The sequence below is a fragment of the Diorhabda carinulata genome, chromosome X (genome assembly GCF_026250575.1).
Source record: "Diorhabda carinulata isolate Delta chromosome X, icDioCari1.1, whole genome shotgun sequence".
Lineage (NCBI taxonomy): Eukaryota > Metazoa > Arthropoda > Insecta > Coleoptera > Chrysomelidae > Diorhabda > Diorhabda carinulata.
Genome location: NC_079472.1, coordinates 29,891,180 through 29,907,437, shown reverse-complemented (window position 1 = coordinate 29,907,437; position 16,258 = coordinate 29,891,180). Strand labels below are relative to the sequence as shown.

At 32.1% G+C, this 16,258-nt stretch overlaps 1 protein-coding gene across 2 annotated transcripts in view; it reads right to left on the bottom strand.

Annotated features, from left to right (window-relative positions):
* Positions 1–16,258, bottom strand: part of LOC130900886 (gamma-aminobutyric acid type B receptor subunit 1) — a 103,778-nt gene that overhangs the window by 12,801 nt on the left and 74,719 nt on the right. For both annotated transcript variants that reach the window (XM_057811814.1, XM_057811813.1), the window contains exons 8-9: positions 14,216–14,357; positions 92–242 (exon numbers count right to left, since the gene is read on the bottom strand). In XM_057811814.1, the coding sequence (XP_057667797.1) occupies positions 92–242; positions 14,216–14,357 (293 nt within the window). The remainder of the gene's footprint in view (positions 1–91; positions 243–14,215; positions 14,358–16,258) is intronic.

Genomic DNA, 16,258 nt, shown 5'->3' with positions numbered 1-16,258 from the left:
ATGTGGATCCGGCTTTAATGTTGGGCGATGTATTATATAGAAAGAGATTTGGTAATACGCAAATATTATATAATTATAAAAAACTATTTACCTTCTATGTTTATTCCAAATATTAAATCCTATTAAAACTGCCGCTATAATAATTCCAATGCTGGATATGATACACATGCAAATAAACAGCGGTAAGGATACGTTTCTCAATACTCTTCTGATGATAGTTCTGTCTTGAGGAACTTTACCAGCTGTAACAAAATGCCGATATATCATTTGGACCAAGTTATTCCTTATTATCATTACAGATATCAATTATTTTATCTTTTCCGTAATTTCCAGCTGCTTTTCTAGAAGTTGTATCTCAAAGTAATCAAATCAAACAATTAACGAAACAAAAAAATGTCATTAGAATTATATTAACTGACGTAGCAGCTACTTCGTTTTCGTTTCGGTTGTAAAGTCACTTCACGAACTTTAGTACCACTTCCACCCCCTTGTCACACTTAGTTGATCCCATCTCACCACCTTAACGTGTGACGTACTTTATATATATTATTTAATTTATAATAGAAATCAACTTCACTCCTCCAGAGTTTGTATTAGCCACAGAATTTAAATTATAAGAAAATATTTAGTTTACTAGTCTCAAAGTTAGAGAATAAAATTAGTCTCTGGTAATCAAATTGAAATATTCACTTTTTGAGTTTTATAAACGAAATTAAAAGTTTCCAGAAGATGAGAGCTTCTTCGATTAGAATCGTTCTTTAATCTAGTTAATTAATTTGTAATTTGAATTTTGATAATTGGAATTCTTAAATAAAGATGAAAAATGTGTTTTCGTTTACAAAAGGTAAAACTTTTCACATTTTTTCTCCTTAAAAGTTACTATTTCTCATCAAAAAGATGAAAAGTTGGTCGTAATAGTTATTTGTATGCCAAGGACTGAAAGTTTTATAAAGTAGTATTTCAGCCGTGGCGTACACAACATTTTTTAGACGACGCAAAACTTTTTCAATTACACCGAGGGAAGAAAATAAATAATAGAGAATAATAAACATCAAGTGGCGTGGATACGAGTAACTCTTCATCGCTGATGTTTTCTTTTTCATCATCATTCAATGTTATTCATTAATTTAGACAAAACTTTGGATAAAACAAACAATTTCAGAAAATTAAAAATTTTAAATCCTTTTGAAACTGTCAACTGTCAACATTGAAGTGCCTAGAGTCACTCCAGAGTGTCCCAAAAGTGTTTTGCAGTACAGAACTGTCATTTTCACTACATGGAACGCTCAAAACGCAACTTTCGGTATGTTAATGAATACAGAACGAACAACTTTCAGATGGCGTGGTCTAAAAAATATTAGACCCGTTATGGTTATTACCTCAATACCTACACGTATATCTAATAAATCCTACTACTCATAAATACCTCAAAGTTATAACGATAACCCAATTAGATTGATTGAATTACTGGAACAGAATATTAATAGATAATCGAGAGATCGAATGTGGTTATTGCCTTTTTGAATCATACGCATAGAACTACAAATTCCGACCGCTCAATCCTTCTAATTGAATTTTCTATAGAAATTTTTCATGTCTTCATCTTAACACACATCTACGTTATCCCTTTATGTACCACTTTTATCTGAGTAATAAAGGGTTAAATGAAATGTCGCATCTCTATCGACATCTTTCTTTGGCATTAAAATGGATGTGATTTTTTAAGTGATTCTGTCGAAAATATTGATAATATTACGTAATTTATGTACATTCAAGACTCCGAGTTAGATATTTATTACGTAATCACGAGGTGGAGCTTATCTCTCTTAGCAATTACTGCAGTTATTAAAAATGAAATGCAATGATGACGCATAACTAGAATAGGATTTAATATTTCAAAGTTTAAAGCTAAATATAGTTTGCGATGGATAATCCAAATGGCGTTGCCAGATTTTATATGGAAATATTGGATGCCCGTGGATAAATCTTTTTCATATAATTTCTATTAAGGGTGATTTGTGAAACGTGATAAAAATAGTTATTTTCCTAACAAGTACGGAAAGTGATACTTTCCCGCACGCGACTGCTGTTGTCCCGAACATTATTTTTTCTACGATCGTATATACAAACCATTTTTCAAAAATTATTTTAATCCAACAAACATAATAATATACAAAACTTTAACCAAAAACTAATAAAAATATTAATATTTAAAACACAATTTGCTGCAATCTGTAGACTAGTAAGAATTGCCGGTCCAATGGAGTTATTTGGTTTCAACTGGAAGGTAGATGACGTCGGTGAGGATGGCATCGGTTGCAGGTCGCATAAAGATGACGATGACGGCAACGGTTTTAAGTCATTTGTAGTACAGAGAATTTTATTTGATATGTTTTTCTTCTGATTCTCGGAGTCCTCCAAATAGCCCTCAGCGACAGTAGTACACTTCCAGCCACCGAGGCGCTTTAGGTTGGTTATTTCTTTGCCGGAGTCTGCTAGGAACGTTGCCGAAGAACGTCTGAAACTGTGTCCTGTATAAGGTTCCGAATTAGGTAGGCGTAAATATGCAGCAATCTCTGCTGGCATCTTATCAAAAGTGTTCACGCCAACGCATTGAACTGACCATTTCCCATTCTTATAATGAATAAAAAATCGGCGGTGTGGAGTGGTAGGTGGTCGTAAATTTGCGTACTTTTTGTACAGCATCAAATAGGTTCCATCATTTATTTCTTCAGATAAAACAAATTAGATTGCCTTTATCTTGAATGTGGTCGACAGTGATATTTACAAGTTCGGATCTGTGGAGAGCGCCAGCCAGTACAAAAATGGTACTCACTTTAATCATCAGGTATACCTCGTCGGGAGCCAGCATAGCCCTGGATATATCTTCTTTGGTAAAAACTTGCGCTTTCTGTACTCGAAAACCAATATTTTTTTGTTAGCTTATATCCAAATTTTGTTTTATCAAAACCTTACTTAGGTCTGAAAAATACGCCAGAAATAACTCTTCCTTATAAGTTTTGGTGCCTTTTTCCTTACACCATGTAAGAAAATGGTCGCGTATTTCTTCTCATACCTTAGTCTGGATTTTGCAAGTAACAGCTCGGAATCAGCTTCATTTGCAGCCCTCAAAATGACTTCGGGAAGTTCTTCATCGGATGAATCCATTAATATTATTGTATCGGATTGGGTTTAATGTGGTTTAATTTAGAAGAAGATTGCACTTATTCGGTCACTTCCAAGACTTTTTGAACAACTTTGACGTTTTAATAACAATTACACACCCGGGTTGTCACAGCAACTGATGTCAAACCCGGGTGGTTTTATAGTTGTTTTGTGACACTCCTTTGAAGAATGTATATGGTAAATTTTATTTGATGGACTATGTTGTAAATATTTATTTACCTGTAGTAACAATAGTTATAACCTCCGAAGTAAAAAACTATCTAATAAGGTCAAATTTTGCAAAACTAAAGTACGTGCGGGAAAGTGGGTTAAAACGCACGGTCGTAGAAAATAGTTATTTTCCTAACAAGTGCGGAAAGTGATACTTTCCCGCACGCGACTGCAGTTGTCCCGAACGACGCGGAGCGGAGTTCGGGCAAGCGGTCAAGTGCGGGAAAGACACTTTACGCATAAGTTAGGAACATTATTTTTTCTACGACCGTATATACAAAAAGTATACCAACCCATTTTTCTAAAATTATTTTATTCCAACAAACAAAATAATATACAAAACTTTAACTAAAAACTACTAATTATTATAAATATTTATATTGAAAACACAATTTGTTGTATTCTGTAGACTAGTAAGAATTGCCGGTCCAGTGGAGTTATTTGGTTTCAACTGGAAGGTAGATGACGTCGATGAGAATGGCATCGGTTGCAGGTCGCATAAAGATGACGGTGACGGCAACGGTTTTAAGTCATTTGGCAGGTAACAGCTCGGAATTAGTTTCATTTGCAGCCTTCAAAATGGCTTCGGGAAGTTCTTCGTCGGATGAATCCATTAATATTATTATATCGGATTCGGTTTAATGTGGTTTAATTTAGAAGAAGATTGCACTTATTCGGTCACTTCAAAGACGTTTTGAACAACTTTGTTGTTTTAGTAACAATTACATGGTTATATAAAAATATCTGTATTATTTTATATTTTCAAAAAATTAAAAATGCTACAAAAAGCTAGAAAAGGCTTAAATTTTATTTGATGGACTATTTCGTAAATATTTATTTACCTGTAGTAACAATAGTTATAACCTCCGAAGCAAAAAACTATCTAATAAGGTAAAAATTTGCATAATTTTACTTTTCCGCATTAGTGCGGGAAAGTGACACTTTCAAAACTAAAATGCGTGCGGGAAAGTGGGTTAAACGACGCACGGTCGTAGAAAAAAGTCTTTTAATGAAAAATAAACGATTATCTATCACTTGTTGTTTCCATTTCCTTATTACAACGGACTTACTTCACTTGACGCTGATGCGTCATTAAAAGTTAATAACTTATAACTTCGCAGCCGTGGCTAAGATGTAATTAGCACTATGTCATCAGTGACACAAGCTGCAAACTGTATATTTATGTAGATGGAGAATGGATGGGAGAAAGTTAAATATTCAATAAAACGGAGAGATAATTTGATAAATGGTTTAATTAACATTTGGTTATTTATATAGATATTTCGGTGGAATACAAATATTAAAAAACGTTAAATATATTTTATGAAACGGTAAGATTTTTGTGGGCGATTTAAATTTCTTTGTAGTCTCTTATCTAAAAAGGAACTCAGGTGGATATTCCCCGAGGTGATTCTTTTAATACTGATTCACGAATCTTGTGTTTTCGTCTAAAATCGCGCAGGAAGTTTGAGAGATTGCCCAACGGATTTTCAGTTCATATAAAGCATTCAATAAGAGTAATTATTATAATATTAAACTATAATATTACTATCTAATAGTTTCAGTTTCGTTTTGAGGATAAAAAGTAATTAAAAACTGTCGCACATTATTGAAATTAACTTGAAAAGTGGGGGAGGGGAGGTGTTTAATATGTTTTTATACAATTTTTGACGCATTTGCATTAAAATTCGATATTTTCCAATTTTTTTTGTTTCTGGGCATACCTACCAAATCTAAAAAGTACCTCAGTAACTAAATATAAATTAACCAAATCATGATTAACAGTGAAAAATATTCCGCGTGTATGAGATAAAAAAATTTGTATAGGGAATTTTTTGTTTAATTTTTTGTAATATGCGCAAAAACTGATATGGGTACATTTCTTTAAATGTTTGCTAGAAAAGACATTCAAAAATGAAAGCTTGCATTTTAGATCGTAAGTAATTTGAAACCTCGTTTTATTACATCGTATCCACAATGAAATACGATAAAAATGTGATATTCAGCCATAAATTTTTGATGGATACTTCCTAAATACGTTGATATAAAATAGTTATCATTTGTAGAATAACAGAATCACACTTTTTTTGTATGAAAACATCCTAGTAGAATCCAAGTGCTCACTCTAAATGATGCTAAGATAAACTTTCTGAATTGGTTTATGTAAATATCGTCGAGGAACAGTAAACCTGATTAAATAAACGCATTATCTTCGACACGATAGCTCCTTGAAACAAAATTAACGCCAATAGAGAAAATGCAAATTAGATATCAAAGGAATATTATGGCTATAAGGTTTAGCCCCGTATTTTATGATGAGTGAGAAATATAATCGAATAAAAAGATTCTTGTTTTATTATTATAATAGAATTTTTGATAGAAAAAAATACCCCCATCAACCAAGAAGAATTGGAAAAATCAATTTTTTTCTACATTGTCTCATGATTCGTTTTCGTAAAATCGAATGTACCATAAATTTAAACGGAAAGGAATGAATACCAAGATGCAATAATAAATATCTAAGCTAACAAAATAAGTAAAAAGTTTTATTCAATAACGTCCTATACAAAATTATTTCGTAAATCTTAATCGTAATCCTCGTAAAAACATTGTTTCGGTCTTAAGGATTTATAAATAATAAATATTGTAAGTAATAACCCAAAATTGGATAGGAAATATCTTGTGCTTTGAACATTCATTAAAAATTCCACTAAGTTCTAAGTAAATTTATTTTGATATGCAAGAAACGTAAGGATTCGTTTTTGATAAAGTATATAATGCATTTGTTGAAGAAAACGGAATAAAATGTTCGGTTTATGACGTCCTTAAATCTACCAAAAAGATTTATTTCATTACTGACATATAGTATCACAGTCATATTATTTAGTATTTGAATCAAATACATATTGTTTGTGCTACAGAATGTTCAGATTAAAAATTCAATTATTTCCATTGATAAATGTTTTTTGGGAGTTCTTTTGTTGATAGGTATTTAATTACTATGATCTTGATAAGATTTACTGGATAACGGATCATAGCTGCTCAAAATATTATTAATAATAGAAGAAGCTTTCTTGGAGTTATATGTACCCTCCCAATTTTTTGTATTATTTATAGAAAAATTACGTGATTAAATATTTTGGTTTGCTTCGATTTCATCGTAATATTTTTACAAAAACGTCGATATTATTGATGAACCACCATATATTCAAATTGGAATTTTTGTATCACTACGCTGTGATAAAATGTTAACTCTCGTTTAATCCATGGTATTGTCGACATTCTATAGAAATTCGGACCTGACATCTATGCTCGTCTCAAATTATCCTTATCCTAGTTAATATCCTTTCGAAATCCGGAAAGGACAAATAGAAATTGACGAGGGTCCCAACAAATGTGTAAATCTTTTAAAAAATGAAATTATACAGAATAAAATAATGCATATAATAAAGTGATCATGACCGATTTGAGCAACGATCTAATCTAATTTTTTAAATTGGTATAAATTGGATCAAAAAAACGTGATTATTGATTGTTGTTTTACTACTTTCATCTGTAACACTGGACTAAACAACAAAAATTTAAAAAATACTAAAAGATTATTTTATTATTTTATGAAAGGTATCCAATTCCTGGACGTACCTCTAGATCTATATTTTATATATGTTACAGGAAAAGTAGATTGTTAGGGAGAGTTGACTCTGCCTAGGAAGAGTTAACTCTTACTTCTCATCCAACTTTTATTAAAAGTTGGATGAGAATAAACAGATCAACTTTACCTTGGAAGAGTTAACTATACCTACTGTGGTTTAGTAAAAGTTTATTCCGAGATGTTGCTCTTCTCATATAACTGCGCGTGCATATCTTTGTTTTTTTATGTTTATTCCAGCTCTAATTGTTTACTGTCTGTACCGTTGTCTTCCCGTTCACGTGTCTATTTGATGCTATTAACAACAGCTACCAAGGATTCAGTAAGTGTTTATATTTCAATAATTAGTTGCAGTTTGTTATAAAACTTCATTAATAGCCCAGTAAACAAAATAGTTTAAAGTTATTTACTTAATGTGTGTCGTGATTCTCCGAATTTGAGCGATCTTACGTTAATTGGACTGCCAAAAAACGAGTCGGAATCTGTTTTTTCTTTCATTCATAGTTTAGATGCCGCTCAAGGCAAAGATAAACCGGAAAAGTAATATTTTGTTATCTATAGATTCCAGAAGTGTTATTTGTTTAAGTTTGAAATGTTTCCTAAGTATCGAATAATCCATTTACAGATACTATTTTATTTTTAATCGATTTTTCCAGATCATTCACTGTTTCTGTTTCCATGATATGTTTTTAAAAATTGATGCCTTGCTAGTCTTGCAATTAATTCAATACAAAAGCTTTTTCGCTTCGTTTTCTGGACTACAATTAATTTCAGTGTGTCTTTAAATTTTAATAATCACTTTCAGTGTGTCTTTAAATTTTAATAATCACTTTCAGAGTGTAATAATTATGCCAGACTCCATGGAACAAGTGTTTCGAGAAAAGCTAAATCTAGAACGCCCGGCTTCCAAAGTAAATTTTTCCTGAAAATATCAGTAAGAGTCGACTTTACCAAGACCAAATCGGTTTTCCCCAAGCAAAAAGTCAACTTTTACTAACTCAAGGCAGTAAGAGTATACTTTCCCTAGGTCTAGTCAACTCTGTCTAGTAAATGTTGTTCAAAATTTATCACTTTTCCCTTTTAATCAACTTTTACTAAAATGTCCAGTAAGAGTCGACTTTATCTAGGAAGAGTTAACTCTTACTGGAGAATCCCCTTTTCCTGTAACATATACACCCCACAAAGATATTTTTGATACTTAATTTTAGTTTTTTGATACAATCTGTATATGTATCAACTTAATAGATATTTCTGGTTTCTTATTAACACGGGCAAAAAAATATCACAATTTCTTACAAACTTTTTTGGAAGCAAAAATGCTCGAGTAAATCATTTCTGTCTTGGAGAATGCATTGAGATCGAGAACTTTCTAAGCAAATTGTGTTATTGTATCGTGAAAATTTGAATTTATTTTGTTAATAATAGATGTGCCTCAACGTTTAACAAGACATGTGACGAATGAAGAAGCCGCTAGAATCATCGCGCTCATACAAGATGACCGCAGTCAAAGATACGTCGCCGGGGTAATTGGAGTTCAACAAAGCACCAAAGCTAACCAGAAGACCCGGACAAGGCAGCGGAAGGATAACTTCGGTAGTAGATGATCGTTATTTGAGGTTAACGGCGTTAAGAATTAGGCATACCACCGCTCGAAGGCTGCAAACAGATCTGTTGGCTGCTCGTAATGTCCGAATAAGCCTACAAACAGTTCGAAATAGGCTGAGAGAAGCAGTGCCAGAGTGCCAGCTAGAGGTCCACGTTTTACCAGAGAACATCGAGTAGCAAAATTGGAATTTGCTCGAGAACACGCTAATTGGAATATTCAAAATTGGTCCAATATTTTATTCACGGATGAATCAAGATTTTGTATATTTTCATCAGATAGGCGCGTATCGGTATATAGGCGACGTGGTGAACGGCACGATCAGGTTAATTTTTGTCAAACTGAAAGCTTTGGCGGTGGCTCTATCATGTTTTGGGGAGGAATTTCTTTCGAGGGTCGCACCAGTTAGTACCAGTGAATGATGGAAGACTAAATGCTGACAGATACATAACCAATTTACATGTAGTGCCCTATATGCCTCATATCAATGAGAACTCTGTGCTAATGCACGTCCACACGCTGCTAGAAGGATTCGGCAGTACTTAGAAGAGGTCGAGATACCCACCCTGAATTGGCCTGCACGTAACCCGGACCTTAACCCAATAGAGCATGTCTGGGACCATATAGGATGGCAAGTTCAGCAATATCCGGCACCAATAAAAACAGTAGATGATCTTCAGAATTTTCTTTTTAGCTTCTGCCGCAAGGATACGTCCAGAACTTGTTCAGAAGCCTTCCAAGACGAATGGAAGCTGTAATTAGAGCGAGGGGCGGCAATACACGCTATTAGAAATTCATTGGCTGGTTTTAGTTTAAGCACCGTTCATTTTTTTGTATATATGTTTTGTAAAATTTTTTTGATATTTTCTACGTTTTGGTAAATCAAACTTTTTGTCCTCTGTAGATAAAACTGATATAAAACAAATGTTGCAAAAGGCGTATCTATTGGTGTTTAAATTCGTAATAATAATAAAATTCGAAAAGCAGGCAACACATTTAAAATATTTAAAAAATAATGAGTGATGCGATAATTTTTGTGAATGAATGAATTTATTCGTTACTTATACCGTATTTTAATTCTAATACAATTCTAAAAATTTATATAAATATATTTGGTAATAAAAGTAGGATGCAATTATCGATCGTTTTATTGTATAGTTTTTTCTCTTTTCAATAAAAACTAGACTCAATTAGACTCTTCTCAAAAAATACTTTTGCTACATTTTATTAAAGTTTAGGAAAAAAAGACGTCGTACATATTATAGAAAAATATCAAACCACCAATAAGATCAATAGATAAGGACCATAAAAGTTTTTTCTGGAATCAAAGTGAGTTAGAATCGGAATAAAGTAAGCTTGAAATTGTTATCATTGAAAGATAGCAAAAAGTAAATCCTGATGATATCAAACTTTTTATATTCCATCATGTTATGATCTTTTTTCGGTTAAATGACCGTAATTTAGTATTCGACTTCGTAAAAGGGATCATAACGAACATAATATAAAATCGATAACTCCATTTTACATTGAAATATATTTACTGCTAATCAAATAATATTTTTGTGAATTCAATAATCTAATATATTGATTGATTGGCTTCACATGTATTAAACTTATATTTTTGATCTTTCAAATACAAATTTGGAATTCGGAACTTTTATTATGAATATCTTAGCTTACAAACCTTTTATTGAAGTAGTTTTTTTATATTATTTAAAATCAAAAACCGGGGACGGACCACTTTATATTTTTTAAATAATATCAACGACATTTATATAAAAAATTCAGTTTGGTCTCTATTTTTTTGTAAAAAAATCTCCATATATTAATCTTATTGTAACAAATAGTTGTTACAAAAAAGTTTTTAACAATATTAAAATAAAAAAAAAACATTTATGTGTTACTTGTATACGCTACAAATACTTCTTTTTGCTTACACATATGTGGACGAGGATCTCTTGAGTATATTTTTCTTAATATTATTTCCGATGTTACTTTTTTTCACTAATACATATGTCAAGTCATATCAAGGCGATTTTCTTTACCAATTTTCTAAATAGAATTATTTAGCTAAAGAACCAGCGCATTCGTAACAGCATACATATATACATATATACATATATAATATAATACTAGCTTTTACCTGCGGCTTCGCTCGCATCGAATCCATTAAATAAGAATCAGAAATCATTATAATAGAAAATAACAAACTCTGTAGCTATATTATAACCGGAGATATAGATCTTTGAACGTAGAAAATTGCCAAAAACCTACAAAAATCCATAACTCCTCTGCAACTCAACCGATTTAAGTGTTCAAAAACTCAAAAGAAAGAGAATGTTTCAGCAAGTGCTCTTAAATCAAAACAAAGTCTCTATCTTGAATAGAACCTGAGATATAGATGTTTGAATGTAGAAAAATTTCCAAAAACCTACAAAAATCCTTAACTCCACATTGAAAGTCCGCGCCTAGCTCCTCTCCAACTTAACCGATTCAAGTGTTCAAAAACTCAAAAGAAAGAAGGTGTTTCAGCAAGTGTTCTTAAACCAAAACGAACTCTGTAGCTATATTAGAACCTGAGATATAGATGTTTGAATGTAGAAAAATTGCCAAAAACCTACAAAAATCCTTAATTCCACATTGAAAGTCCACGCCTAGCTCCTCTGCAACTCAACCGATTTAAGTGTACAAAATCTCAAAAGAAAGAAGGTGTTTCAGCGAGCGATCTTAAACCAAAACCAACTCTGTAGCTATATTAGAACCTGAGATATAGATGTTTGAATGTAGAAAAATTGCTAAAAACCTACAAAAATCCATAACTCCACATTGTATGTCCGCGCCTAGCTCCTCTGCAACTCAACCGATTTAAGTGTCCAAAAGCTCAAAAGAAAGAAGGTGTTTCAGCGAGTGTTCTTAAACCAAAACGAAGTCTCTATCTTGAATAGAACCTGAGATATTGAGGATAGAACGCGTGTATGTGAAAAACTCCCATAAGTAATGTACAGGGGTAAATCGCATTTGAGTATAACTTGAGAATGGTGAAAATTAGATGAAATCCGATGGTTAATGGCTGATCTGTGCATCAATACCTTTCATTGAAAAAAAAAATTAAGCAAATCGGTTGGGTAGAACGCCTGAACGGACTCGGAATGAAAATCATCAATTTTTTTAATATATAAGATTTAACGTTGCATTGGAAAGTTTTGTGAGGTATAGGTACTATTCGTACAATAGAAATTGACTTTTTTGTTGTTTAGGTAGTCCCTACCTGATGTAAGAATTCAAGGTCTGAGAGCAGATGTTTGACTAGTTTTATATTTTTACTGCTTACTTTACTCAGTATTCATTTACTCTTTGAAGTAACTGCACGCTTCGTCAAGTTTCAATTATTAATTTTTTTTACTTACAGTGAATTATTATCAGTGTGAATTTTTTATAATAATAATAATTTTTATCGGAGTGAATAGTGTATATCAGCAGAAGGTATTTATTTATAAGTTAATACATATAAATATAATTTATATTCTCTTAAAAATTCTTTTAATTTACTGATGAATCCATTAAAAAATATTAATGATGTCTGTTGGACTCTGAGCAAAAATAAATTCTAGTTTTTAAACATTTTTATATATTTTTGGTTCTTAAAAATATTTATTTAAAAGGACTGTTATATTTTAATTTATTGCTTATAAGTTTTTTATAAAACACATTTAAGACACATTGGTGCAGTTTGAATGAAAGGCCGGTATAATGCCTTTTCACTTCAAACGAATCCGAATCAATCAGAATCATACCGAATCAAGCTGAATCTGATTGACTAAGATTCGGCTTCGAGCGCTCCGTTTAAATACGAAGGGACTCTTTTACCGCCTTCAGACCGGACGAATCCGGTTCAATCAGGTTTGATTCGAGGTCGCACTTGATTCAACCTGTCAGATTCCTCGTCCGGTCAGTCTTGAATCAACAACCAGAAAATAGTGCGATTTATGACGCCAGTGATAAAAAACACTATTGCATTTAAAACAACTGCGTCCATGATGATAGCTCAAAAGCAACTAAAAGAAGGAAAACAAAAAGAAGATGAAAGGATTTTTATAGATTCAGGTTGATTTAGCTGGTGTGAAAGAGTGGAGATGACGAATCAGATTCAACTTGATTCGGAGTGATCCAGATTGATTCGGATTCGTTTGGTGTGAAAGGGGCCATAGGCTTGATTTTATACCAAAAGTACAACCAAGCACTATGGTCTTTGTTTAAGAAAACCTGTGTTTCACTCAATATAGTCTAGAGTTGGACCTTGAAATGAAATATATCCTTAAATAGTTAGTCTGCGACTAAACTCTGTCCTGTGACGACTCTTCTCGAAAAGTGATTATAAAAATAAAAGATTCATAGTGAATCAATATATATATGAATATCACTGAGTATTTATTTCAAGTTGAAATATATAAATCCTATCCATAACTTTCTATAATGTCAGTAAAAGTTTTTTAAATTCTGAATTGTTTAAATACTTATTTTTATAGGAGGAAGAACAAGACGCTGTAGATTCTACAGAGAACGTTTGCTGTATTTGCGAACTAGGTGAAAATATAAATGTTCCAAGTACCTCAACAAGTTCAGGAAAAATTGCCTGAAGTGACTCGGGGACTGCTAATATTTAGAACAACAGTAATACATTAGAAAACTAACGAGCTTCTTAATTTTCTCAATAGCGGAAAAAAAGTATTTGTTCATTCTAGTTGTCGAAAACGCTTTACAGAGCGTAAAAGTGTTTCAGCTGAAATAAGAAAACTTTGTGAAAAAGAATTTCTTAGCCCACCCAAATTGAAGTTAACAAATCTTCGAAATTCCTCTTTTGATTGGGACCAAAATTGTTTTATTTGCACTGAATCATTATTTGCTGAAAGAAAAGTCAAGCAACGCCAGAATATTTCTGTTGTTAATAAAAGAGATGAATCTTCTCGTTTCTTCTTTTGAGGATTAATTCAGCGAGTGCAAAACAGGATGCGGTTCAGCGCGTGGCTGCAGAAAAAGTGGTCTGCATTGCTCGTCAGCCTGCATAGTTTTAAGTGGAAATGACTGCAGTAACCACCCACCACTTGAAGAAGATGAAGAAGTCTCCGAAACGCGAAATGAGAATGAAAATTAAATGTACTTTTTTTGTATATAAAATAATGAATTTTCAATGGTGATTAAAAAATTTATATTTTGGTCCACAAATTAATTCCATGTCATTACTACACAGGACAAACTTATAGGTAATTGTTTATAACATTCATTAATATATTTACAAGTTTTTAATGGATATTGTATAGTAGAAATTTTTTTTGTGCATAAATATCACAGATATTGTTTAAACAAGATAAATAGTTCCGTCCCCACTTCAAGAGGTTTCTGATTTTAAAGAATATGAAAAAACAAAATTAAAAAAAAAGCATCAAAATCGGAGCTGTTCTTGAGGACTTTCGAAGATTACCTGTTTTATGTATTCATTGACGCGACTATATTATAAAGTTTTTGAACGATGTCGTATTCAAACCGAATTCATATAGTGAGTCGCTTACCTCGCCAAACTTCCCTGCCGAACCATGTGAGATTGTCGGCTTGGGTATCGTAATATCCCAGGACAACGTAACTGCCGTTTATCACTTGCTCTATCTGAGTCAACGCGATCCTGTCGCCCTGTGAGCTGAACGCCACAAAACCCTGCAACAAAAAGTTCATTTAGTCTTCCCAGGTTTTCTCAACATTTGTCCTCGCACATGTAATCGGCTTAATTCTAATAAATGGTCTTTATGGCCTTAATTTTTTATATAAGCAACATTGGGATTTATGAGGCTATTTGAAAAATTGACGTTAAGGATGACCGGAAAAGAAAATATGACGAAATTTCACACAATAGAATATATATTTGTCAATAAAGTTTTTTGTCACGTAAAAATTACGTGTAATATTTCAAAAAATTAATTTAGGGACATCCTTTATATAATTTCGGCGCCAGAAACATTCTTCACTCGTTATATTGTAGTTTTTATGTGGTCTTAAATTGGAATGTAATCAAATTGGGTGGAATTTGATAAATTATGTGAATCAAAAATATCAATATCGAATAAAAAACGGTTTGTCATGTATATAGTGATAAATACCTTACCAAGAAACGTCGAAATAATATTATATATAGACGAATAAAATGAAAATAATGTTTTATCTGTTATCTGTACGAGTCCGATACCTAATGCAAACGAGATGATGTAACTTCTCTTTAACAAAAATGGAAGTTATAAAAAGATTGCTTCATGAAAAGATAAATTCCTGCACCACCTTTTGAAACCACCATCTTTTCATTGTATATATACATAACGCGAGTTATGAAATTTTCTCTTGGCAACTTGCTGGGATGTTTTTGTTAAGTATACTCCAATGGATATTAAATGAAATTTCGAATTTCCTGTTACGTAAACGAGAGCGAATGGATAAAAAGAAAATATATATAAAAGGAGTTTTGACGAATAATATGATTCTTCTTCTTTCTGCACGTATAACCTTGTAGTTTTCTATTCAAATTTAATCGATGCTCTTTTTATTATTTAAGTGACAATAAATTAATTTACGTAGAAGCTATTTATACGAGGAATGGGAGGATTTTTCAAACAAAGAACTTAGTTATAACCTGGAGCTTATTGATCAGTGCTCGAGGTTGGACTGAGTTATCAAAACAAAATTATGGTGTATCAAAAATGGTAGGTTTTATTGAAACAGTTCACGTTTTTTCGCGCTGGTAAAGTAACAAAAGTTACTAAAAATAAAACGAGTTGGGAAGATTCATTTCTGAAAGAACGTCACTCGGTCGAGCGAACTTTGCAGGAATTCCATCTTTCAGCCGTTAACAAACGCTTTTTGGAAAATATGAAGAAATATGGTAGTTTGATGTTGGCAGAAGACATCTGATTTGTTTTTTCGGTGGCGGTATCATAATTTATTTATATTGTATTGTATATTGTATCGTTATTTTTTACAACATAAATTTCAGTCGCTCAGCTAGTTTCACGATAGCTTATTTTCAAATCAGGATTATTACAAATTACGATAATATATACTAGTGTAGAAATTAGAAACAATAGGTGTACAGGTATAATATTAGATTTTTTAAAAGATTGATAAAAAGTTGACGTTTCGACATAACTTCAGTCTTTGTCAAAATATTTTGATTTCTCAAAAATTATTAAAAAAAATAGTATATTATATTATAAGGATTAAAAGTGCATATTAGGCACTTTTAGTCCGTATGATATATACTATTTTTTCTCCAACCAAGTCAAAATTAACATAAAATTAGTTTTATTCAAAAATCGTTAATAATTTGGTAATAAATTTGATAACAGCGATACCAAGTCGGTAGTCATGGATATCTGGTATTGTTGCTAAATATCGATTGTCAAATAGACGTCAGTAGACGTACCAATCATATAATTTTTGTAGTAGTTTTTCGGCTGTTTTCAAAATGAATCCCGAACACGATGAAAACATACCTGCGGATATATTGGAAAGTGCCGAAGCAGTATATCTTTTGCCACCCAAATCTCGCCAAGTTTATGCACTTGCATATC